Source organism: Sebastes fasciatus, chromosome 11, assembly GCF_043250625.1.
Source record: "Sebastes fasciatus isolate fSebFas1 chromosome 11, fSebFas1.pri, whole genome shotgun sequence".
NCBI classification, from domain to species: Eukaryota; Metazoa; Chordata; class Actinopteri; order Perciformes; family Sebastidae; genus Sebastes; species Sebastes fasciatus.
In genome coordinates, this window is record NC_133805.1 from 14,755,673 (window position 1) to 14,781,489 (window position 25,817).

General features: G+C 40.3%; 4 protein-coding genes across 5 annotated transcripts; all 4 read left to right on the forward strand.

The window, feature by feature from the left end:
* Positions 1-981: 981 nt before the first annotated feature.
* Positions 982-1,928, forward strand: LOC141777037 (C-C motif chemokine 8-like). Its single transcript, XM_074650962.1, has 3 exons — positions 982-1,083; positions 1,179-1,299; positions 1,408-1,928. The coding sequence occupies exons 1-3, from the start codon at positions 1,017-1,019 to the stop codon at positions 1,649-1,651; spliced, it is 432 nt and encodes a 143-aa protein (XP_074507063.1). The 5' UTR covers positions 982-1,016; the 3' UTR covers positions 1,652-1,928.
* Positions 1,929-3,192: 1,264 nt separating this feature from the next.
* On the forward strand, positions 3,193-8,426 carry LOC141777036 (uncharacterized). 2 transcript variants are annotated; one of them, XM_074650961.1, is made up of 5 exons: positions 3,193-3,436; positions 3,549-3,663; positions 4,443-4,619; positions 7,368-7,532; positions 7,920-8,426. In XM_074650961.1, exons 1-5 carry the CDS (start codon positions 3,370-3,372, stop codon positions 8,170-8,172), a joined length of 777 nt encoding a protein of 258 aa, XP_074507062.1. In that variant the 5' UTR covers positions 3,193-3,369; the 3' UTR covers positions 8,173-8,426. The 2 variants fall into 2 exon arrangements, with proteins under 2 accessions (XP_074507062.1, XP_074507061.1); XM_074650960.1 differs by lacking the exons at positions 3,193-3,436; positions 3,549-3,663; positions 4,443-4,619 and adding exons at positions 6,596-6,757; positions 6,853-6,973; positions 7,089-7,259.
* Positions 8,427-9,645: 1,219 nt separating this feature from the next.
* On the forward strand, positions 9,646-18,677 carry LOC141777034 (uncharacterized). Its single transcript, XM_074650959.1, has 7 exons — positions 9,646-9,963; positions 10,076-10,190; positions 11,028-11,204; positions 11,313-11,483; positions 14,213-14,377; positions 14,486-14,656; positions 18,333-18,677. The coding sequence occupies exons 1-7, from the start codon at positions 9,897-9,899 to the stop codon at positions 18,589-18,591; spliced, it is 1,125 nt and encodes a 374-aa protein (XP_074507060.1). The 5' UTR covers positions 9,646-9,896; the 3' UTR covers positions 18,592-18,677.
* A 1,608-nt stretch (positions 18,678-20,285) lies between these two features.
* Positions 20,286-22,081, forward strand: LOC141777038 (C-C motif chemokine 2-like). Its single transcript, XM_074650963.1, has 4 exons — positions 20,286-20,438; positions 20,551-20,665; positions 21,445-21,621; positions 21,730-22,081. The coding sequence occupies exons 1-4, from the start codon at positions 20,372-20,374 to the stop codon at positions 21,986-21,988; spliced, it is 618 nt and encodes a 205-aa protein (XP_074507064.1). The 5' UTR covers positions 20,286-20,371; the 3' UTR covers positions 21,989-22,081.
* The last annotated feature ends 3,736 nt before the right edge of the window (positions 22,082-25,817 follow it).

Here is a 25,817-nt window from a genome sequence, read left to right on the forward strand (position 1 = left end):
CATGCAACATACAGCTGTTACAAATAAACTGTTACTGTTAAAGATGCTAAATTCAGCTAGCAGCGCTAACAGTACAAACAATGGCAACAGTGCTAACCGAGCTTCAAGTGTTAACCTGAGAGGGAACCAAAGGGTAGGCGCTATGCTTCCGCGATGGCGCTGCCGGTCGGGACGGCATTATCAACTGTAACCACCATACTGAGAGCAATGCAGAGCAGCAGCCGTTAGCTAGCCAGGGGTGCACGCTCACATGCGCTAACATGCACTAAAAGGCATGCACGGGCCCGTATATGTCAACAAAGCACAGAGAAACTCAGATTACAACACACACAGAGGGAGAGAGACTTCAGTCTCTGCTCAGGTAGACATTACTCCTCTATATCTTTACATAGCAAATAGTTGATGGCTGCTATATTAATGCTCTGAATATCATACAGAGAACCTTTAAACAAAGCTTGGTTGGGAAGGCCGCTGTTATTGATGTGTGTGTGTGTGTGTGTGTGTGTGTGTGTGTATGTGTGTGTGTGTGTGTGTGTGTGGTTGACTATGTAGTTATTTTGAGTTAAACCTGGTATAAGCGTTTCTGATGAGTATATATCATTTACGTATCTCAACTGATTATCTGCAAGAAATTTCCCCAGACCTTATCTGACATTTAATAATAATGTTAAAATAATTCAATGTTCCTTTCAGCTACCAAACCTTTCATATCAGCGGTGACTGTTAAAGTAGAGGCAGCTTGTGGCTTTCAGAATGAGTGTAAAGGAAAGTAATGAGTATCTGTGTGTGTATGTGTACACACAGCCATTAATGTTTGTACTTTTGAGTGATGCTACTCGTTGCATTGTGGGCAGGATTGTGGTGAAGGGTCTGAACTCACTCTTTCCTCTATGGTGACGAGTCAGGGGTGTGATGACGGGGGAGAGGCGGAAGGGGCTTGTGTTTTATATGATTCAGATTGTATAAGTTTGTGTTGAGAGAGACTCCACTCAACAGTTGAAAGACAAAGCCAGAAGATGAGACTCAGCCTGGTGTTAGCCGCTCTTCTCTGCTTCGCCACATGGATGAGCGTGGGCCATGCAAGTGAGTACCGCAAAAAACAGTTACATGGTCTGAGTGTTTGGCAGTGTAACATTAAGGGTACTTAATCTTTCTTTCTCCTTGTCTGTCTTGTTTAGCCAATGGACCGGTGTCCAGCTGTTGTCTCCGCTGGTCTAACACTCTAAAAAGAGTCCGACTTGAACGAATTCTGGATTACACCATTCAGTCTGACGGCGACTGTCCAATCACAGCCATAGTGTAAGTGGTCCTGCAAATAACTTAGATGAACTACATGTTTAAGAAAATGATTTGTCAGAACAACAAAACTGCGTTACAATGCCATTAACAGATCACAATCTATTACAGGTTTCAAACAAAACGTGGACGAAGTATTTGCTCCGACCCTAACAGTGACCGCACAAAAGTGGCCATTCTGAAAGTGGACGAGGAGAAAAAAGAAGCATTGCAAGAGAAGGGACAGAATGAAGAAGGATTAACAAGCGACATCACACCAACAGTGTCCACTACGTCAAAGAAAACACCACAGAAGAAAGGCAGACATGGAAGGAGACGCCAGGGGAAGAAGTCCAGGAGAGGGAGGAAGGGGTAAAGAAAACGTCCGTGAGGAATCACAAGACAAATCAAAGCTACCACAGTCAGCAAACTTTACTCTTTCCATTTGGACTTATCCTGCTATATTACACGAATAGTAAACAAACCTGAAACAAAAACAGGCTTCTATATATTATTGAATCTATAATTAAATATGCAATATATACTTAAAATGTGTTAATCACACCTTGTTGTCATAAATGTGTTTATGTCTATCAAAAGAACATAATTTGTATCTTTTCCTGCCATTTGCCAATAAAGTCTTCTTGAGCAGATTTGGTGTTTTTGTCATTAATAAATATTAAATAATGTGAACCAGAGCTGGTATGTTGTAGTATGATGACGCATACAGTACCTGTTCTCAGTAGCTCTCATTGTGATTACACACAGTGCAAAGAACAAAGGTACAGGAAGGAAACCAACATGAACATGCAGCTAAACAGAGATAACAAATATAGACACAGATGAAAAGCATAGATAAAGCTGTTGATGTACTACAAATAGGCATAAACATGACAACATATGTACATGTGTATGTAATATACAGAAACACACACTGTATGTACTCAATTATATATATTTATATTGAGTATTATCAAATTCAGAATCTCTGTTATACCCACATATCACAGTTCACCAATGGTGTGTGAGCGTACCATGGGTGTAACATTAAAGGTGCTAAATTTGACTTTCAGAGCATATCTATTGCCTCTACACGGCTCTCAATATGGTGACGGCTGAGCCAGCGGCTAACAGGTGCTAACAATACAAACGATGGCAATAGTGCTGACACATCTAACAGTGTTTACCTGAGGGGGAACAGGACTGTGGATCCTACGCTTACGCAATGGTGCTGCCGGACGGGACGGCGTTATCAACTGTAACCACCTTATCGAGAGCAGTGCAAAGCGGCAGCCGTTAGCTAGCCAGTGGGGCACGCTCACATGCGCTAACATGCATTAAAAGGCATGGGCGGGCCCGGATATGTCAACAAAGCACAGAGAAACTCAGATTACAACACACACAGAGAGGGAGAGAGACTTCAGTCTCTGCTCAGGTAGACATTACTCCTCTAAATCTTTACATAGCAAATAGTTGATGGCTGCTATATTAATGCTCTGAATATCATACAGAGAACCTTTAAACAAAGCTTGGTTGGGAATGCCACTGTTATTGATGTGTGTGTGTGTGTGTGTGTGTGTGTGTGTGGTTGACTATGTAGTTATTTTGAGTTAAACCTGGTAAAAGCATTTCTGATGAGAATATATCATTTACGTATCTTAACTGATTTTCTGCAAGAAATTTCCCCAGACCTTATCTGACATTTAATAATAATGTTAAAATAATTAAATATTCCTTTCACCCACCAAATACCAGCGGTGACTGTTAAAGTAGAGGCAGCTTGAGGCTTTCCGAGTAAGTGTAAAGGAAAGTAATGAGTATGTGTGTGTGTATGTGTACACATAGCCATTAATGTTTGTACTTTTGAGTGATGCTACTCGTTGCATTGTGGGCAGGATTGTGGTGAAGGGTCTGAACTCACTATTTCCTCCATCGTGACGGGTTAGAGGTGTGATGACGGGGGGAGAGGCGGAAGGGGCTTGTGTTTTATAAGAGCCAAGATCAAAACTTGACTGATCAGAAAGACAGAGAGACGTTTGCTTAAGTTTGTGTTGAGAGAGACTCCATTCAACAGTTGAAAGACAAAGCCAGAAGATGAGACTCAGCCTGGTGTTAGCCGCTCTTCTCTGCTTCACCACATGGATGAGCGTGGTTCATGCAAGTGAGTACCGCAAAATCAGTTAACGATTTTTGATTGAGTGTATGGTCTGAGTCTTTGGCAGTGTAACATTAAGGGTACTTAATCTTTCTTTCTCCATGTCTGTCTTGTTTAGCCAATGGACCGGTGTCCAGCTGTTGTCTCAGGAGGTCCGACACCGTGGTCCATTTTAAGCGAATTCTGAATTACAACATTCAGACTGACGGCGTCTGTCAAATCACAGCCGTAGTGTAAGTAGTCCTGCAAATTCACATGACATACTGTATAAGCCATATCTCAACTTATAACAAATATCCACATGTACTCTGACAACAAGGAATGAGACCAAAATCTATTACAGTATTGTCACACTTTTAATGCTCAGAGCATTGGTACTCAGGAGGACAAGGGTTAGGTTGAAATGTGCTCCCCGATGGGAAGCTGTTCTCTCTCTTTATACCTTGGCTTGGTCATCCCCCTCTGGTTGCAGCATGATCCAACACAAGAGAAGTTAACATGATTGCATTGTGTCTGATCAGAGGGATTTAACTTGCAACTCCCAATTAAATTATATTTTTAAAAGGTGGATTCACCCAAATGACAAATGAAATGACCAAAATCCCTCACTTACCTCTATTGGTATGTAGCCATGCAGACACAGTATCAGTCTGTGACAGCAACATCACTTTTCATAAAGTGTCCTTGTTTTTCTGGATAACCCAAAAGTCTGTCAACAGTTTTTGTTGAAACAACTGTGGATCATTCAGAGTAACAGGGACCCTTTCTGCAAAGAGATGCTGCTGTTGACTTTTTTTAAATACCAATTTTCAATGCATTCAGCTTGAATATTTCAAAACCTGAACAAACTATCTGCATGGCTATAGATTCCACAAGAGGTAAGTCAGAAAACACGTTTTTGTTCTAACCTTGAAGAAGATGTGAAGAAAATGATTTGTAGGAACTTAATTAAAAACAATATTAAAACAGCATTAGGATGCCATTAACGGATCACCATCAATTGCATTTGCAGGTTTCTGACAAAGCTTGGAAAGAGGATTTGCTCCGACCCTAACAGTGACTGGACAAAGAGAACCATTCTGAAGCTGGATGAGGAGAAGAAGAAAGAGAAAGCATTGCAAGAGCAGGGACAGACTGAAGAAGGATTAACAAGCGACATCACACCAACAGTGTCCACTACAGCCATAATGTAAATTGTCCTGCAAATAACTTAGATGAACTACATGTTTAAGAAAATGATTTGTCAGAACAACAAAACTGCATTACGATGCCATTAACAGATCACGATCTATTACAGGTTTCAAACAAAACGTGGAGTGGGGATTTCCTCCGACCCTAACAGTGACCGGGCAGAAAAAGACATTCTGAAAGTGGACGAGGAGAAAAAAGAAGCATTGCAAGAGAAGGGACAGAATGAACAAGAATTAACAAGCGACATCACACCAACAGAGTCCACTACATCAAAAACAACACCACAGAAGAAAGGCAGACATCGAAGGAGACGCCAGAAGAACAAGTCCAGGAGATGGAAGAAGGCGCAGAGAAAACATCCATGAGGAATCACAAGACAAATCATCACAGTCAGCAAACTTTATTCTTTCCAATTGGACTTATCCTGCTATATTGCACGAATAGTAAACAAACCTGAGAACAAAAACAGGCTTCTATATATTATTGAATCTATAATTAAAATGCAATATATACTTAAAATATGTTAATCACACCTTGTTGTCATAAATGTGTTTATGTCTATCAAAAGAACATAATTTGTACCTTTTCCTGCCATTTGCCAATAAAGTCTTCTTGAGCAGATTTGGTGTTTTTGTCATTAATAAATATTAAATAATGTGAACCAGAGCTGGTATGTTGTAGTATGATGACACATACAGTGCCTGTTCTCAGTAGCTCTCATTGTGATTACACACAGTGCAAAGAACAAAGGTACAGGAAGGAGACCAACATGAACATGCAGCTAAACAGAGATAACAAATATAGACACAGATGAAAAGCATAGATAAAGCTGTTGATGTACTACAAATAGGTATAAACATGACAACATATGTACATATATATGTAATATACAGAAACACACACTGTATGTACTCAATTATATATATTTATATTGAGTATTATCAAATTGAGAATCTCTGTTATACCCACATATTACAGTTCACCCATGGTATGTGGGCGTACCATGGGTGTAACATTAAAGGTGCTAAATTTGACTTTCAGAGCATATCTATTGCCTCTACACGGCTCTCAACATGGTGACGGCTGAGCCAACGGCTAACAGGTGCTAACAGTACAAACGATTGCAATATTGCTGACACATCTAACAGTGTTTACCTGAGGGGGAGCGGGACTGTGGATCCTACGCTTACGCAATGGTGCTGCCGGACGGGACGGCGTTATCAACTGTAACCACCATACCGAGAGCAGTGCAAAGCGGCAGCCGTTAGCTAGCCAGTGGAGCACGCTCACATGTGCTAACATGCATTAAAAGGCATGGGCGGGCCCGGATATGTCAACAAAACACAGAGAAGCTCAGATTACAACACACACAGAGGGAGAGAGACTTCAGTCTCTGCTCAGGTAGACATTACTCCTCTAAATCTTTACATAGCAAATAGTCGTTTGCTGCTATATTAATGCTCTGAATATCATACAGAGAACCTTTAAACAAAGCTTGGTTGGGAAGGCCACTGTTATTGATGTGTGTGTGTGTGTGTGTGTGTGCGTGTGTGTGTGTGTGTGTGTGTGTGCGTGTGTGTGGTTGACTATGTAGTTATTTTGAGTTAAACCTGGTACAAGTATTTCTGATAAGAATATATCATTTACGTTTCTTAACAGATTATGCGCAAGAAATTTCCCCAGACCTTATCTAACATTTAATAATAATGTTAAAATAATTCAATGTTCCTTTCAGCCACTCAAGTCTTCATACCAGCGGTGACTCTTAAAGTAGAGGCAGCTCGGGGTTTTCCGAGTAAGTGTAAAGGAAAGTAACAAGTATCTGTGTGTGTATGTGTACACAGCTATTAATTTTTTTCTACTTTTGAGTGATTCTACAGTAATGTACTCGTTGCATTGAGGGCAGGATTGTGGTGAAGGGTCTGAGCTCACTCTTTCCTCCATGCTGACGGGTTAGAGGTGTGATGAAGGGTGGAGAGGCGGAAGGGGCTTGTGTTTTATATGATTCAGATCGTATAAGTTTGTGTTGAGAGAGACTCCACTCAACAGTTGAAGGACAAAGCCAGAAGATGAGACTCGGCCTGGTGTTAGCCACTCTTCTCTGCTTCGCCACATGGATGAGCGTGGTTCATGCAAGTGAGTACCGCAAAAAACAGTTATATGGTCTGAGTGTTTGGCAGTGTAACATTAAGGGTACTTAATCTTTCTTTCTCCATGTCTATCTTGTTTAGCCAATGGACCGGTGGCCAGCTGTTGTCTCCGGTGGTCGAACACTCTAAAAAAAGTCCCACTTGAACGAATTCTGGATTACACCATTCAGTCTGACGGCGTCTGTCCGATCACAGCCGTAGTGTAAGTGGTCCTGCAAATAACTTAGATGAACTATATGTTTAAGAAAATGATTTGTCAGAACAATAAAACAGCATTACAATGCCATTAACGGAACAACGATCAATTGCATTTGCAGGTTTCGGACAAAGCTTGGAAAGAGGATTTGCTCCGACCCTAACAGTGACCGGGCAAAAAAAGCCATTCTGAAAGTGGACGAGGAGAAAAAAGAAGCATTGCAAGAGAAGGGACAGAATGAAGAAGGATTAACAAGCGACATCACACCAACAGTGTCCACTACAGCCGTAGTGTAAGTTGTACTGCAAATAACTTTGATGAACTACATGTTTAAGAAAATGATTTCTCAGAACAACAAAACTGCATTACAATAATATTAACAGATCACAATCTATTACAGGTTTCAAACAAAACCTGAAGTGAGGATTTACTCCGACCCTAACAGTGAAGAAAAAGCCATTCTGAAAGTGGACGAGGAGAAAGAGAAAGCATTGCAAGAGAAAGGACAGAATGAAGAAGGATTAACAAGCGACATCACACCAACAGTATCCACTACAGCCGTAATGTAAGTTGTCCTGCAAATAACTTTGATGAACTACATGTTTAAGAAAATGATTTGTCAGAACAACAAAACTGCATTACAATAATATTAACAGATCACAATCTATTACAGGTTTCAAACAAAACCTGGAGTGGGGATTTACTCTGACCCTAACAGTGACCGGGCAGAAAAAGCCATTCTGAAAGTGGACGAGGAGAAAAAAGAAGTATTGCAAGAGAAGGGATGGAATGAAGAAGGATTAACAAGCGACATCACACCAACAGTGTCCACTACAGCCGTAATGTAAGTTGTCCTGCAAATAACTTTGATTAACTACATGTTTAAGAAAATGATTTGTCAGAACAACAAAACTGCATTACAATGCCATTAACAGATCACGATCTATTACAGGTTTCAAACAAAACGTGGAGTGAGGATTTACTCCGACCCTAACAGTGAAAAAAAAGCCATTCTGAAAGTGGACGAGGAGAAAAAAGAAGCATTGGAAGAGAAGGGACAGAATGAAGAAGGATTAACAAGCGACATCACACCAACAGAGTCCACTACATCAAAAAAAACACCACAGAAGAAAGGCAGACGTCGAAGGAGACGCCAAAAGAACAAGTCCAGGAGATGGAAGAAGGCACAGAGAAAACGTCCGTGAGGAATCACAAGACAAATCCTCACAGTCAGCAAACTTTACTCTTTCCATTTGGACTTGTCCTGCTATATTGCACGAATAGTAAACAAACCTGAACCAAAAATAGGCTTCTATATATTATTGAATCTATAATTAAATATGCAATATATACTTAAAATGCGTTGATCGTACCTTGTTGTCATAAATGTGTTTATGTCTATCAAAAGAACATAATTTGTACCTTTTCCAGCCATTTGCCAATAAAGTCTTCTTGAGCAGATTTGGTGTTTTTGTCATGATTAAATTGAACATAATGTGAATCAAAGCTGGTATGTTGTAGAATGATGACACATACAGTGCCTGTTCTCAGTAGCTCTCATTGTGATTACACACAGTGCAAAGAACAAAGGTACAGGAAGGAAACCAACATGAACATGCAGCTAAACAGAGATAACAAATATAGACACAGATGAAAAGCATAGATAAAGCTGTTGATGTACTACAAATAGGTATAAACATGACAACATATGTACATATATATGTAATATACAGAAACACACTGTATGTACTCAATTATATATATTTATATTGAGTATTATCAAATTGAGAATCTCTGTTATACCACAGTTCACCCATGGTATGTGTGGGCGTACCATGGGTGTAACATTAAAGGTGCTAAATTTGAATTTCATATCTATTGCCTCTACACGGCTCTCAACATGGTGACGGCTGAGCCAACGGCTAACAGGTGCTAACAGTACAAACGATGGCAATAGTGCTGACACATCTAACAGTGTTTACCTGAGGGGGAGCGGGACTGTGGATCCTACGCTTACGCAATGGTGCTGCCGGACGGGACGGCGTTATCAACTGTAACCACCATACCGAGAGCAGTGCAAAGCGGCAGCCGTTAGCTAGCCAGTGGGGCACGTTCACATGCGCTAACATGCACTAAAAGGCATGGGCGGGCCCGGATATGTCAACAAAACACAGAGAAGCTCAGATTACAACACACACAGAGAGGGAGAGAGACTTCAGTCTCTGCTCAGGTAGACATTACTCCTCTAAATCTTTACATAGCAAATAGTTGTTTGCTGCTATATTAATGCTCTGAATATCGTAGAGAACCTTTAAACAAAGCTTGGTTGGGAAGGCCACTCTTATTGATGTGTGTGTGTGTGTGTGTGTGTGTGTGTGTGTGTGTGTGTGTGTGTGTGTGTGTGTGTGTGTGTGTGTGTGTGGTTGACTATGTAGTTATTTTGAGTTAAACCTGGTAAAAGCATTTCTGATGAGTATATATCATTTACGTATCTTAACTGATTATCTGCAAGAAATTTCCCCAGACCTTATCTGACATTTAATAATAGTGTTAAAATAATTCAATGTTCCTTTCAGCTACCAAATACCAGCGGTGACTCTTAAAGTAGAGGCAGCTTGAGGCTTTCCAAGTGAGTGTAAAGGAAAGTAATGAGTATGTGTGTGTGTATGTGTACACACAACCATTAATGTTTGTGCTTTTGAGTGATGCTACTTGTTGCATTGTGGGCAGGACTGTGGTGAAGGGCCTGAACTCACTATTTCCTCCATCGTGACGGGTTAGAGGTGTGATGATGGGGGGAGAGGCGGAAGGGGCTTGTGTTTTATAAGAGCCAAGATCAAAACTTGACTGAGGAGAAAGACAGAGAGACGTTTGCTTAAGTTTGTGTTGAGAGAGACTCCATTCAACAGTTGAAAGACAAAGCCAGAAGATGAGACTCAGCCTGGTGTTAGCCGCTCTTCTCTGCTTCACCACATGGATGAGCGTGGGCCATGCAAGTGAGTACCGCAAAATCAGTTAACGATTTTTGATTGAGTGTATGGTCTGAGTCTTTGGCAGTGTAACATTAAGGGTACTTAATCTTTCTTTCTCTATGTCTGTCTTGTTTAGCCAATGGACCGGTGTCCAGCTGTTGTCTCGGGAGGTCCGACACCAAGGTCCCATTTAAACGAATTCTGAGTTACACCATTCAGACTGATGGCGTCTGTCAAATCACAGCCGTAGTGTAAGTAGTCCTGCAAATTCACACAACATACTGTATAAGCCATATCTCAACTTATAACAAATATCCACATGTACTCTGACAACAAGGAATGAGACCAAAATCTATTACAGTATTGTCACACTTTTAATGCTCAGAGCATTGGTACTCAGGAGGACAAGGGTTAGGTTGAAATGTGCTCCCCGATGGGAAGCTGTTCTCTCTCTTTATACCTTGGCTTGGTCATCCCCCTCTGGTTGCAGCATGATCCAACACAAGAGAAGTTAACATGATTGCATTGTGTCTGATCAGAGGGATTTAACTTGCAACTCCCAATTAAATTATATTTTTAAAGGGTGGCTTCACCCAAATGACAAATGAAATGACCAAAATCCCTCACTTACCTCTATTGGTATGTAGCCATGCAGACACAGTATCAGTCTGTGAGATTTCTACTGTACATCCTCAATACAATAGTAGTGAATGGAATATTCAGAAAACTCGACCGCAACATCATATTTCAGAAAGTGTCCTTGTCATTCTGGATAACCCAAAAGTCTGTCAACAGTTTTTGTTGAAACAACTGTGGATCATTCAGAGTAACAGGGACCCTTTCTGCAAAGAGATGCTGCTGTTGACTTTTTTTAAATACCAATTTTCAATGCATTCAGCTTGAATATTTCAAAACCTGAACAAACTATCTGCATGGCTATAGATTCCACTAGAGGTAAGTGAGAAAACATGTTTTTGTTCTAACCTTGAAGAAGATGTGAAGAAAATGATTTGTCAGAACTTAATTAAAAACAATATTAAAACAGCATTAGGATGCCATTAACGGATCACCATCAATTGCATTTGCAGGTTTCTGACAAAGCTTGGAGAGAGGATTTGCTCCAACCCTAACAGTGACTGGACAAAAAGAACCATTCTGAAGCTGGATGAGGAGAAGAAGAAAGAGAAAGCATTGCAAGAGCAGGGACAGACTGAAGAAGGATTAACAAGCGACATCACACCAACAGTGTCCACTACAGCCATAATGTAAATTGTCCTGCAAATAACTTTGATGAACTACATGTTTAAGAAAATGATTTGTCAGAACAACAAAACTGCATTACGATGCCATTAACAGATCACGATCTATTACAGGTTTCAAACAAAACCTGGAGTGAGGATTTACTCCGACCCTAACAGTGACCGGGCAGAAAAAGCCATTCTGAAAGTGGACGAGGAGAAAAAAGAAGGATTGCAAGAGAAGGGACAGAATGAAGAAGGATTAACAAGCGACATCACACCAACAGTGTCCACTACAGCCGTAATGTAAGTTGTCCTGCAAATAACTTTGATGAACTACATGTTTAAGAAAATGATTTGTCAGAACAACAAAACTGCATTACGATGCCATTAACAGATCACGATCTATTACAGGTTTCAAACAAAACCTGGAGTGAGGATTTACTCCGACCCTAACAGTGACCGGGCAGAAAAAGCCATTCTGAAAGTGGACGAGGAGAAAAAAGAAGCATTGCAAGAGAAGGGACAGAATGAAGAAGGATTAACAAGCGACATCACACCAACAGAGTCCACTACATCAAAAAAAACACCACAGAAGAAAGGCAGACGTCGAAGGAGACGCCAAAAGAACAAGTCCAGGAGATGGAAGAAGGCACAGAGAAAACGTCCGTGAGGAATCACAAGACAATTCATCACAGTCAGCAAACTTTACTCTTTCCATTTGGACTTATCCTGCTATTTTGCACGAATAGTAAACAAACCTGAAACAAAAACAGGCTTCTATATATTATTGAATCTATAATTAAATATGCAATATATACTTAAAATGCGTTGATCGTACCTTGTTGTCATAAATGTGTTTATGTCTATCAAAAGAACATCATTTGTACCTTTTCAAGCCATTTGCCAATAAAGTCTTCTTGAGCAGATTTGGTGTTTTTGTCATTAATAAATAGAAAATAATGTGAATCAGAACTGGTATGTTGTAGTATGATGACACATACAGTACCTGTTCTCAGTAGCTCTCATTGTGATTACACACAGTGCAAAGAAAAAAGGTACAGGAAGGAAACCAACATGAACATGCAGCTAAACAGAGATAACAAATATAGACACAGATGAAAAGCATAGATAAAGCTGTTGATGTACTACAAATAGGCATAAGCATGACAACATATGTACATATATATGTAATATACAGAAACACACTGTATGTACTCGATTATATATGTATATTGAGTATTATCAAATTGAGAATCTCTGTTATACCATATCACAGTTCACCCATGGTATGTGTGGGCGTACCATGGGTATAACATTAAAGGTGTTAAATTTGACTTTCAGAGCATATTTATTGCCTCTACACGGCTCTCAACATGGTGACGGCTGAGCCAGCGGCTAACAGTACAAACGATGGCAATATTGCTGACACATCTAATAGTGTTTACCTGAGGGGGAACCGGAGTGTGGATCTTACGCTTACGCAATGGTGCTGCCGGACGGGACGGCGTTATCAACTGTAACCACCTTATCGAGAGCAGTGCAGAGCAGCAGCCGTTAGCTAGCCAGTGGGGCACGCTCACATGTGCTAACATGCATTAAAAGGCATGGGCGGGCCCGGATATGTCAACAAAACACAGAGAAGCCCAGATTACAACACACACAGAGGGAGAGAGACTTCAGTCTCTGCTCAGGTAGACATTACTCCTCTAAATCTTTACATAGCAAATAGTTGTTTGCTGCTATATTAATGCTCTGAATATCATACAGAGAACCTTTAAACAAAGCTTGGTTGGGAAGGCCACTGTTATTGATGTGTGTGTGTGTGTGTGTGTGTGTGTGTGTGTGTGTGTGTGTGTGCGTGTGTGTGGTTGACTATGTAGTTATTTTGAGTTAAACCTGGTACAAGTATTTCTGATAAGAATATATCATTTACGTTTCTTAACAGATTATGCGCAAGAAATTTCCCCAGACCTTATCTAACATTTAATAATAATGTTAAAATAATTCAATGTTCCTTTCAGCCACTCAAGTCTTCATACCAGCGGTGACTCTTAAAGTAGAGGCAGCTCGGGGTTTTCCGAGTAAGTGTAAAGGAAAGTAACAAGTATCTGTGTGTGTATGTGTACACAGCTATTAATTTTTTTCTACTTTTGAGTGATTCTACAGTAATGTACTCGTTGCATTGAGGGCAGGATTGTGGTGAAGGGTCTGAGCTCACTCTTTCCTCCATGCTGACGGGTTAGAGGTGTGATGAAGGGTGGAGAGGCGGAAGGGGCTTGTGTTTTATATGATTCAGATCGTATAAGTTTGTGTTGAGAGAGACTCCACTCAACAGTTGAAGGACAAAGCCAGAAGATGAGACTCGGCCTGGTGTTAGCCACTCTTCTCTGCTTCGCCACATGGATGAGCGTGGTTCATGCAAGTGAGTACCGCAAAAAACAGTTATATGGTCTGAGTGTTTGGCAGTGTAACATTAAGGGTACTTAATCTTTCTTTCTCCATGTCTATCTTGTTTAGCCAATGGACCGGTGGCCAGCTGTTGTCTCCGGTGGTCGAACACTCTAAAAAAAGTCCCACTTGAACGAATTCTGGATTACACCATTCAGTCTGACGGCGTCTGTCCGATCACAGCCGTAGTGTAAGTGGTCCTGCAAATAACTTAGATGAACTATATGTTTAAGAAAATGATTTGTCAGAACAATAAAACAGCATTACAATGCCATTAACGGAACAACGATCAATTGCATTTGCAGGTTTCGGACAAAGCTTGGAAAGAGGATTTGCTCCGACCCTAACAGTGACCGGGCAAAAAAAGCCATTCTGAAAGTGGACGAGGAGAAAAAAGAAGCATTGCAAGAGAAGGGACAGAATGAAGAAGGATTAACAAGCGACATCACACCAACAGTGTCCACTACAGCCGTAGTGTAAGTTGTACTGCAAATAACTTTGATGAACTACATGTTTAAGAAAATGATTTCTCAGAACAACAAAACTGCATTACAATAATATTAACAGATCACAATCTATTACAGGTTTCAAACAAAACCTGAAGTGAGGATTTACTCCGACCCTAACAGTGAAGAAAAAGCCATTCTGAAAGTGGACGAGGAGAAAGAGAAAGCATTGCAAGAGAAAGGACAGAATGAAGAAGGATTAACAAGCGACATCACACCAACAGTATCCACTACAGCCGTAATGTAAGTTGTCCTGCAAATAACTTTGATGAACTACATGTTTAAGAAAATGATTTCTCAGAACAACAAAACTGCATTACAATAATATTAACAGATCACGATCTATTACAGGTTTCAAACAACACGTGGAGTGGGGATGTACTCCGACCCTAACAGTGACCGGGCAGAAAAAGCCATTCTGAAAGTGGACGAGGAGAAAAAAGAAGGATTGCAAGAGAAGGGACAGAATGAAGAAGGATTAACAAGCGACATCACACCAACAGTATCCACTACAGCCGTAATGTAAGTTGTCCTGCAAATAACTTTGATGAACTACATGTTTAAGAAAATGATTTCTCAGAACAACAAAACTGCATTACAATAATATTAACAGATCACGATCTATTACAGGTTTCAAACAACACGTGGAGTGGGGATGTACTCCGACCCTAACAGTGACCGGGCAGAAAAAGCCATTCTGAAAGTGGACGAGGAGAAAAAAGAAGTATTGCAAGAGAAGGGATGGAATGAAGAAGGATTAACAAGCGACATCACACCAACAGTGTCCACTACAGCCGTAATGTAAGTTGTCCTGCAAATAACTTTGATTAACTACATGTTTAAGAAAATGATTTGTCAGAACAACAAAACTGCATTACAATGCCATTAATAGATCACGATCTATTACAGGTTTCAAACAAAACGTGGAGTGAGGATTTCCTCCGACCCTAACAGTGAAAAAAAAGCCATTCTGAAAGTGGACGAGGAGAAAAAAGAAGCATTGGAAGAGAAGGGACAGAATGAAGAAGGATTAACAAGCGACATCACACCAACAGAGTCCACCACATCAAAAAAAACACCACAGAAGAAAGGCAGACGTCGAAGGAGACGCCAAAAGAACAAGTCCAGGAGATGGAAGAAGGCACAGAGAAAACGTCCGTGAGGAATCACAAGACAAATCCTCACAGTCAGCAAACTCTACTCTTTCCATTTGGACTTGTCCTGCTATATTGCACGAATAGTAAACAAACCTGAACCAAAAACAGGCTTCTATATATTATTGAATCTATAATTAAATATGCAATATATACTTAAAATGCGTTGATCGTACCTTGTTGTCATAAATGTGTTTATGTCTATCAAAAGAACATAATTTGTACCTTTTCCAGCCATTTGCCAATAAAGTCTTCTTGAGCAGATTTGGTGTTTTTGTCATGATTAAATATTAAATAATGTGAACCAGAACTGGTATGTTGTAGTATGATGACACATACAGTACCTGTTCTCAGTAGCTCTCATTGTGATTACACACAGTGCAAAGAAAAAAGGTACAGGAAGGAAACCAACATGAACATGCAGCTAAACAGAGATAACAAATATAGACACAGATGAAAAGCATAGATAAAGCTGTTGATGTACTACAAATAGGCATAAACATGACAACATATGTACATATATATGTAATATACAGAAACACACTGTATGTACTCAATTATATATATTTATATTGAGTATTATCAAATTGAGAATCTCTGTTATACCACAGTTCACCCATGGTGTGTGTGAGTGTACCATGGGTGTAACATTAAAGGTGCTAAATTTGAATTTCATATCTATTGCCTCTACACGGCTCTCAACATGGTGACGGCTGAGCCAACGGCTAACAGGTGCTAACAGTACAAACGATGGCAATATTGCTGACACATCTAACAGTGTTTACCTGAGGGGGAGCGGGACTGTGGATCCTACGCTTACGCAATGGTGCTGCCGGACGGGACGGCGTTATCAACTGTAACCACCATACCGAGAGCAGTGCAAAGCGGCAGCCGTTAGCTAGCCAGTGGGGCATGCTCACATGCGCTAACATGCATTAAAAGGCATGGGCGGGCCCGGATATGTCAACAAAACACAGAGAAGCTCAGATTACAACACACACAGAGAGGGAGAGAGACTTCAGTCTCTGCTCAGGTAGACATTACTCCTCTAAATCTTTACATAGCAAATAGTTGTTTGCTGCTATATTAATGCTCTGAATATCATACAGAGAACCTTTAAACAAAGCTTGGTTGGGAAGGCCACTGTTATTGATGTGTGTGTGTGTGTGTGTGTGTGTGGTTGACTATGTAGTTATTTTGAGTTAAACCTGGTAAAAGCATTTCTGATGAGTATATATCATTTACGTATCTTAACTGATTATCCGCAAGAAATTTCCCCAGACCTTATCTGACATTTAATAATAATGTTAAAATAATTCAATGTTCCTTTCAGCTACCAAATACCAGCGGTGACTCTTAAAGTAGAGGCAGCTTGAGGCTTTCCAAGTGAGTGTAAAGGAAAGTAATGAGTATGTGTGTGTGTATGTGTACACACAACCATTAATGTTTGTGCTTTTGAGTGATGTTACTTGTTGTATTGTGGGCAGGACTGTGGTGAAGGGCCTGAACTCACTATTTCCTCCATCGTGACGGGTTAGAGGTGTGATGACGGGGGGAGAGGCGGAAGGGGCTTGTGTTTTATAAGAGCCAAGATCAAAACTTGACTGAGGAGAAAGACAGAGAGACGTTTGCTTAAGTTTGTGTTGAGAGAGACTCCATTCAACAGTTGAAAGACAAAGCCAGAAGATGAGACTCAGCCTGGTGTTAGCCGCTCTTCTCTGCTTCACCACATGGATGAGCGTGGGCCATGCAAGTGAGTACCGCAAAATCAGTTAACGATTTTTGATTGAGTGTATGGTCTGAGTCTTTGGCAGTGTAACATTAAGGGTACTTAATCTTTCTTTCTCTATGTCTGTCTTGTTTAGCCAATGGACCGGTGTCCAGCTGTTGTCTCGGGAGGTCCGACACCAAGGTCCCATTTAAACGAATTCTGAGTTACACCATTCAGACTGATGGCGTCTGTCAAATCACAGCCGTAGTGTAAGTAGTCCTGCAAATTCACACAACATACTGTATAAGCCATATCTCAACTTATAACAAATATCCACATGTACTCTGACAACAAGGAATGAGACCAAAATCTATTACAGTATTGTCACACTTTTAATGCTCAGAGCATTGGTACTCAGGAGGACAAGGGTTAGGTTGAAATGTGCTCCCCGATGGGAAGCTGTTCTCTCTCTTTATACCTTGGCTTGGTCATCCCCCTCTGGTTGCAGCATGATCCAACACAAGAGAAGTTAACATGATTGCATTGTGTCTGATCAGAGGGATTTAACTTGCAACTCCCAATTAAATTATATTTTTAAAGGGTGGCTTCACCCAAATGACAAATGAAATGACCAAAATCCCTCACTTACCTCTATTGGTATGTAGCCATGCAGACACAGTATCAGTCTGTGACAGCAACATCACTTTTCATAAAGTGTCCTTGTTTTTCTGGATAACCCAAAAGTCTGTCAACAGTTTTTGTTGAAACAACTGTGGATCATTCAGAGTAACAGGGACCCTTTCTGCAAAGAGATGCTGCTGTTGACTTTTTTTAAATACCAATTTTCAATGCATTCAGCTTGAATATTTCAAAACCTGAACAAACTATCTGCATGGCTATAGATTCCACAAGAGGTAAGTCAGAAAACACGTTTTTGTTCTAACCTTGAAGAAGATGTGAAGAAAATGATTTGTCAGAACTTAATTAAAAACAATATTAAAACAGCATTAGGATGCCATTAACGGATCACCATCAATTGCATTTGCAGGTTTCTGACAAAGCTTGGAAAGAGGATTTGCTCCGACCCTAACAGTGACTGGGCAAAAAGAACCATTCTGAAGCTGGATGAGGAGAAGAAGAAAGAGAAAGCATTGCAAGAGCAGGGACAGACTGAAGAAGGATTAACAAGCGACATCACACCAACAGTGTCCACTACAGCCATAATGTAAGTTGTCCTGCAAATAACTTAGATGAACTACATGTTTAAGAAAATGATTTGTCAGAACAATAAAACTGCATTACAATGCCATTAACAGATCACGTTCTATTACAGGTTTCAAACAAAACGTGGAGTGGGGATTTCCTCCGACCCTAACAGTGACCGGGCAGAAAAAGACATTCTGAAAGTGGACGAGGAGAAAAAAGAAGCATTGCAAGAGCAGGGACAGAATGAACAAGAATTAACAAGCGACATCACACCAACAGAGTCCACTACATCAAAAAAAACACCACAGAAGAAAGGCAGACATCGAAGGAGACGCCAGAAGAACAAGTCCAGGAGATGGAAGAAGGCGCAGAGAAAACATCCGTGAGGAATCACAAGACAAATAATCACAGTCAGCAAACTTTATTCTTTCCAATTGGACTTATCCTGCTATATTGCACGAATAGTAAACAAACCTGAGAACAAAAACAGGCTTCTATATATTATTGAATCTATAATTAAAATGCAATATATACTTAAAATATGTTAATCACACCTTGTTGTCATAAATGTGTTTATTTCTATCAAAAGAACATCATTTGTACCTTTTCAAGCCATTTGCCAATAAAGTCTTCTTGAGCAGATTTGGTGTTTTTGTCATTAATAAATATTAAATAATGTGAACCAGAGCTGGTATGTTGTAGTATCACGCGCATACAGTACCTGTTCTCAGTAGCTCTCATTGTGATTACACACAGTGCAAAGAAAAAAGGTACAGGAAGGAAACCAACATGAACATGCAGCTAAACAGAGATAACAAATATAGACACAGATGAAAAGCATAGATAAAGCTGTTGATGTACTACAAATAGGTATAAACATGACAACATATGTACATATATATGTAATATACAGAAACACACACTGTATGTACTCAATTATATATATTTATATTGAGTATTATCAAATTGAGAATCTCTGTTATACCCACATATCACAGTTCACCCATGGTATGTGGGCGTACCATGGGTGTAACATTAAAGGTGCTAAATTTGACTTTCAGAGCATATCTATTGCCTCTACACGGCTCTCAACATGGTGACGGCTGAGCCAACGGCTAACAGGTGCTAACAGTACAAACGATTGCAATATTGCTGACACATCTAACAGTGTTTACCTGAGGGGGAGCGGGACTGTGGATCCTACGCTTACGCAATGGTGCTGCCGGACGGGACGGCGTTATCAACTGTAACCACCATACCGAGAGCAGTGCAAAGCGGCAGCCGTTAGCTAGCCAGTGGAGCACGCTCACATGTGCTAACATGCATTAAAAGGCATGGGCGGGCCCGGATATGTCAACAAAACACAGAGAAGCCCAGATTACAACACACACAGAGGGAGAGAGACTTCAGTCTCTGCTCAGGTAGACATTACTCCTCTAAATCTTTACATAGCAAATAGTTGTTTGCTGCTATATTAATGCTCTGAATATCATACAGAGAACCTTTAAACAAAGCTTGGTTGGGAAGGCCACTGTTATTGATGTGTGTGTGTGTGTGTGTGTGTGTGTGTGTGTGTGTGTGTGTGTGTGTGTGTGTGTGTGTGTGTGTGTGTGTGTGCGTGTGCGTGTGTGTGTGTGTGTGTGTGTGTGTGTGTGTGTGGTTGACTATGTAGTTATTTTGAGTTAAACCTGGTAAAAGCATTTCTGATGAGTATATATCATTTACGTATCTTAACTGATTATCTGCAAGAAATTTCCCCAGACCTTATCTGACATTTAATAATAATGTTAAAATAATTCAATATTCCTTTCAGCTACCAAATACCAGCGGTGACTCTTAAAGTAGAGGCAGCTTGAGGCTTCCTGAGTAAGTGTAAAGGAAAGTAACAAGTATCTGTGTGTGTATGTGTACACACAACCATTAATGTTTGTACTTTTGAGTGATGCTACTTGTTGCATTGTGGGCAGGACTGTGGTGAAGGGTCTGAACTCACTATTTCCTCCATCGTGACGGGTTAGAGGTGTGATGACAGGGGGAGAGGCGGAAGGGGCTTGTGTTTTATAAGAGCAAAGATCAAAACTTGACTGAGGAGAAAGACAGAGAGACGTTTGCTTAAGTTTGTGTTGAGAGAGACTCCATTCAACAGTTGAAAGACAAAGCCAGAAGATGAGACTCAGCCTGGTGTTAGCCGCTCTTCTCTGCTTCACCACATGGATGAGCGTGGGCCATGCAAGTGAGTACCGCAAAATCAGTTAACGATTTTTGATTGAGTGTATGGTCTGAGTCTTTGGCAGTGTAACATTAAGGGTACTTAATCTTTCTTTCTCTATGTCTGTCTTGTTTAGCCAATGGACCGGTGTCCAGCTGTTGTCTCGGGAGGTCCGACACCAAGGTCCCATTTAAACGAATTCTGAGTTACACCATTCAGACTGATGGCGTCTGTCAAATCACAGCCGTAGTGTAAGTAGTCCTGCAAATTCACACAACATACTGTATAAGCCATATCTCAACTTATAACAAATATCCACATGTACTCTGACAACAAGGAATGAGACCAAAATCTATTACAGTATTGTCACACTTTTAATGCTCAGAGCATTGGTACTCAGGAGGACAAGGGTTAGGTTGAAATGTGCTCCCCGATGGGAAGCTGTTCTCTCTCTTTATACCTTGGCTTGGTCATCCCCCTCTGGTTGCAGCATGATCCAACACAAGAGAAGTTAACATGATTGCATTGTGTCTGATCAGAGGGATTTAACTTGCAACTCCCAATTAAATTATATTTTTAAAGGGTGGATTCACCCAAATGACAAATGAAATGACCAAAATCCCTCACTTACCTCTATTGGTATGTAGCCATGCAGACACAGTATCAGTCTGTGACAGCAACATCACTTTTCATAAAGTGTCCTTGTTTTTCTGGATAACCCAAAAGTCTGTCAACAGTTTTTGTTGAAACAACTGTGGATCATTCAGAGTAACAGGGACCCTTTCTGCAAAGAGATGCTGCTGTTGACTTTTTTTAAATACCAATTTTCAATGCATTCAGCTTGAATATTTCAAAACCTGAACAAACTATCTGCATGGCTATAGATTCCACAAGAGGTAAGTCAGAAAACACGTTTTTGTTCTAACCTTGAAGAAGATGTGAAGAAAATGATTTGTCAGAACTTAATTAAAAACAATATTAAAACAGCATTAGGATGCCATTAACGGATCACCATCAATTGCATTTGCAGGTTTCTGACAAAGCTTGGAAAGAGGATTTGCTCCGACCCTAACAGTGACTGGGCAAAAAGAACCATTCTGAAGCTGGATGAGGAGAAGAAGAAAGAGAAAGCATTGCAAGAGCAGGGACAGACTGAAGAAGGATTAACAAGCGACATCACACCAACAGTGTCCACTACAGCCATAATGTAAGTTGTCCTGCAAATAACTTAGATGAACTACATGTTTAAGAAAATGATTTGTCAGAACAATAAAACTGCATTACAATGCCATTAACAGATCACGATCTATTACAGGTTTCAAACAAAACGTGGAGTGGGGATTTCCTCCGACCCTAACAGTGACCGGGCAGAAAAAGACATTCTGAAAGTGGACGAGGAGAAAAAAGAAGCATTGCAAGAGCAGGGACAGAATGAACAAGAATTAACAAGCGACATCACACCAACAGAGTCCACTACATCAAAAAAAACACCACAGAAGAAAGGCAGACATCGAAGGAGACGCCAGAAGAACAAGTCCAGGAGATGGAAGAAGGCGCAGAGAAAACATCCGTGAGGAATCACAAGACAAATAATCACAGTCAGCAAACTTTATTCTTTCCAATTGGACTTATCCTGCTATATTGCACGAATAGTAAACAAACCTGAGAACAAAAACAGGCTTCTATATATTATTGAATCTATAATTAAAATGCAATATATACTTAAAATGCGTTAATCACACCTTGTTGTCATAAATGTGTTTATTTCTATCAAAAGAACATCATTTGTACCTTTTCAAGCCATTTGCCAATAAAGTCTTCTTGAGCAGATTTGGTGTTTTTGTCATTAATAAATATTAAATAATGTGAACCAGAGCTGGTATGTTGTAGTATCACGCGCATACAGTACCTGTTCTCAGTAGCTCTCATTGTGATTACACACAGTGCAAAGAAAAAAGGTACAGGAAGGAAACCAACATGAACATGCAGCTAAACAGAGATAACAAATATAGACACAGATGAAAAGCATAGATAAAGCTGTTGATGTACTACAAATAGGTATAAACATGACAACATATGTACATATATATGTAATATACAGAAACACACACTGTATGTACTCAATTATATATATTTATATTGAGTATTATCAAATTGAGAATCTCTGTTATACCCACATATCACAGTTCACCAATGGTGTGTGAGCGTACCATGGGTGTAACATTAAAGGTGCTAAATTTGACTTTCAGAGCATATCTATTGCCTCTACACGGCTCTCAACATGGTGACGGCTGAGCCAACGGCTAACAGGTGCTAACAGTACAAACGATGGCAATATTGCTGACACATCTAACAGTGTTTACCTGAGGGGGAGCGGGACTGTGGATCCTACGCTTACGCAATGGTGCTGCCGGACGGGACGGCGTTATCAACTGTAACCACCATACCGAGAGCAGTGCAAAGCGGCAGCCGTTAGCTAGCCAGTGGAGCACGCTCACATGTGCTAACATGCATTAAAAGGCATGGGCGGGCCCGGATATGTCAACAAAACACAGAGAAGCCCAGATTACAACACACACAGAGGGAGAGAGACTTCAGTCTCTGCTCAGGTAGACATTACTCCTCTAAATCTTTACATAGCAAATAGTTGTTTGCTGCTATATTAATGCTCTGAATATCATACAGAGAACCTTTAAACAAAGATTGGTTGGGAAGGCCACTGTTATTGATGTGTGTGTGTGTGTGTGTGTGTGTGTGTGTGTGTGTGTGTGTGTGTGTGTGTGTGTGTGTGTGTGTGTGTGTGTGTGTGTGCGTGTGTGTGTGTGTGTGTGTGTGTGTGTGTGTGTGTGGTTGACTATGTAGTTATTTTGAGTTAAACCTGGTAAAAGCATTTCTGATGAGTATATATCATTTACGTATCTTAACTGATTATCTGCAAGAAATTTCCCCAGACCTTATCTGACATTTAATAATAATGTTAAAATAATTCAATATTCCTTTCAGCTACCAAATACCAGCGGTGACTCTTAAAGTAGAGGCAGCTTGAGGCTTCCTGAGTAAGTGTAAAGGAAAGTAACAAGTATCTGTGTGTGTATGTGTACACACAACCATTAATGTTTGTGCTTTTGAGTGATGCTACTTGTTGCATTGTGGGCAGGACTGTGGTGAAGGGTCTGAACTCACTATTTCCTCCATCGTGACGGGTTAGAGGTGTGATGATGGGGGGAGAGGCGGAAGGGGCTTGTGTTTTATAAGAGCAAAGATCAAAACTTGACTGAGGAGAAAGACAGAGAGACGTTTGCTTAAGTTTGTGTTGAGAGAGACTCCATTCAACAGTTGAAAGACAAAGCCAGAAGATGAGACTCAGCCTGGTGTTAGCCGCTCTTCTCTGCTTCACCACATGGATGAGCGTGGGCCATGCAAGTGAGTACCGCAAAATCAGTTAACGATTTTTGATTGAGTGTATGGTCTGAGTCTTTGGCAGTGTAACATTAAGGGTACTTAATCTTTCTTTCTCTATGTCTGTCTTGTTTAGCCAATGGACCGGTGTCCAGCTGTTGTCTCGGGAGGTCCGACACCAAGGTCCCATTTAAACGAATTCTGAGTTACACCATTCAGACTGATGGCGTCTGTCAAATCACAGCCGTAGTGGAAGTAGTCCTGCAAATTCACACAACATACTGTATAAGCCATATCTCAACTTATAACAAATATCCACATGTACTCTGACAACAAGGAATGAGACCAAAATCTATTACAGTATTGTCACACTTTTAATGCTCAGAGCATTGGTACTCAGGAGGACAAGGGTTAGGTTGAAATGTGCTCCCCGATGGGAAGCTGTTCTCTCTCTTTATACCTTGGCTTGGTCATCCCCCTCTGGTTGCAGCATGATCCAACACAAGAGAAGTTAACATGATTGCATTGTGTCTGATCAGAGGGATTTAACTTGCAACTCCCAATTAAATTATATTTTTAAAGGGTGGATTCACCCAAATGACAAATGAAATGACCAAAATCCCTCACTTACCTCTATTGGTATGTAGCCATGCAGACACAGTATCAGTCTGTGACAGCAACATCACTTTTCATAAAGTGTCCTTGTTTTTCTGGATAACCCAAAAGTCTGTCAACAGTTTTTGTTGAAACAACTGTGGATCATTCAGAGTAACAGGGACCCTTTCTGCAAAGAGATGCTGCTGTTGACTTTTTTTAAATACCAATTTTCAATGCATTCAGCTTGAATATTTCAAAACCTGAACAAACTATCTGCATGGCTATAGATTCCACAAGAGGTAAGTCAGAAAACACGTTTTTGTTCTAACCTTGAAGAAGATGTGAAGAAAATGATTTGTCAGAACTTAATTAAAAACAATATTAAAACAGCATTAGGATGCCATTAACGGATCACCATCAATTGCATTTGCAGGTTTCTGACAAAGCTTGGAAAGAGGATTTGCTCCGACCCTAACAGTGACTGGGCAAAAAGAACCATTCTGAAGCTGGATGAGGAGAAGAAGAAAGAGAAAGCATTGCAAGAGCAGGGACAGACTGAAGAAGGATTAACAAGCGACATCACACCAACAGTGTCCACTACAGCCGTAATGTAAGTTGTCCTGCAAATAACTTAGATGAACTACATGTTTAAGAAAATGATTTGTCAGAACAATAAAACTGCATTACAATGCCATTAACAGATCACGTTCTATTACAGGTTTCAAACAAAACGTGGAGTGGGGATTTCCTCCGACCCTAACAGTGACCGGGCAGAAAAAGACATTCTGAAAGTGGACGAGGAGAAAAAAGAAGCATTGCAAGAGAAGGGACAGAATGAACAAGAATTAACAAGCGACATCACACCAACAGAGTCCACTACATCAAAAACAACACCACAGAGGAAAGGCAGACATGGAAGGAGACGCCAGAAGAACAAGTCCAGGAGATGGAAGAAGGCGCAGAGAAAACGTCCGTGAGGAATCACAAGACAATTCATCACAGTCAGCAAACTTTACTCTTTCCATTTGGACTTATCCTGCTATTTTGCACGAATAGTAAACAAACCTGAAACAAAAACAGGCTTCTATATATTATTGAATCTATAATTAAATATGCAATATATACTTAAAATGCGTTGATCGTACCTTGTTGTCATAAATGTGTTTATGTCTATCAAAAGAACATAATTTGTACCTTTTCAAGCCATTTGCCAATAAAGTCTTCTTGAGCAGATTTGGTGTTTTTGTCATTAATAAATATTAAATAATGTGAATCAGAACTGGTATGTTGTAGTATGATGACACATACAGTGCCTGTTCTCAGTAGCTCTCATTGTGATTACACACAGTGCAAAGAAAAAAGGTACAGGAAGGAAACCAACATGAACATGCAGCTAAACAGACATAA

Bases quoted from the DNA above. Each gene is read 5' to 3' on its own strand.
- LOC141777034 (XM_074650959.1), top strand. From the start codon at position 9,897: ATGAGACTCAGCCTGGTGTTAGCCGCTCTTCTCTGCTTCACCACATGG. The intron at 11,205-11,312 runs GTAAATTGTCCT...GATCTATTACAG, and splicing joins GTGTCCACTACAGCCATAAT to GTTTCAAACAAAACCTGGAG. The intron at 14,657-18,332 runs GTAAGTTGTCCT...GTTCTATTACAG, and splicing joins GTATCCACTACAGCCGTAAT to GTTTCAAACAAAACGTGGAG.
- LOC141777038 (XM_074650963.1), top strand. From the start codon at position 20,372: ATGAGACTCAGCCTGGTGTTAGCCGCTCTTCTCTGCTTCACCACATGG. The intron at 20,439-20,550 runs GTGAGTACCGCA...TGTCTTGTTTAG, and splicing joins GATGAGCGTGGGCCATGCAA to CCAATGGACCGGTGTCCAGC. The intron at 21,622-21,729 runs GTAAGTTGTCCT...GATCTATTACAG, and splicing joins GTGTCCACTACAGCCATAAT to GTTTCAAACAAAACGTGGAG.
- LOC141777037 (XM_074650962.1), top strand. From the start codon at position 1,017: ATGAGACTCAGCCTGGTGTTAGCCGCTCTTCTCTGCTTCGCCACATGG. The intron at 1,084-1,178 runs GTGAGTACCGCA...TGTCTTGTTTAG, and splicing joins GATGAGCGTGGGCCATGCAA to CCAATGGACCGGTGTCCAGC. The intron at 1,300-1,407 runs GTAAGTGGTCCT...AATCTATTACAG, and splicing joins TGTCCAATCACAGCCATAGT to GTTTCAAACAAAACGTGGAC.
- LOC141777036 (XM_074650961.1), top strand. From the start codon at position 3,370: ATGAGACTCAGCCTGGTGTTAGCCGCTCTTCTCTGCTTCACCACATGG. The intron at 3,664-4,442 runs GTAAGTAGTCCT...TTGCATTTGCAG, and splicing joins TGTCAAATCACAGCCGTAGT to GTTTCTGACAAAGCTTGGAA. The intron at 7,533-7,919 runs GTAAGTTGTCCT...GATCTATTACAG, and splicing joins GTATCCACTACAGCCGTAAT to GTTTCAAACAAAACGTGGAG.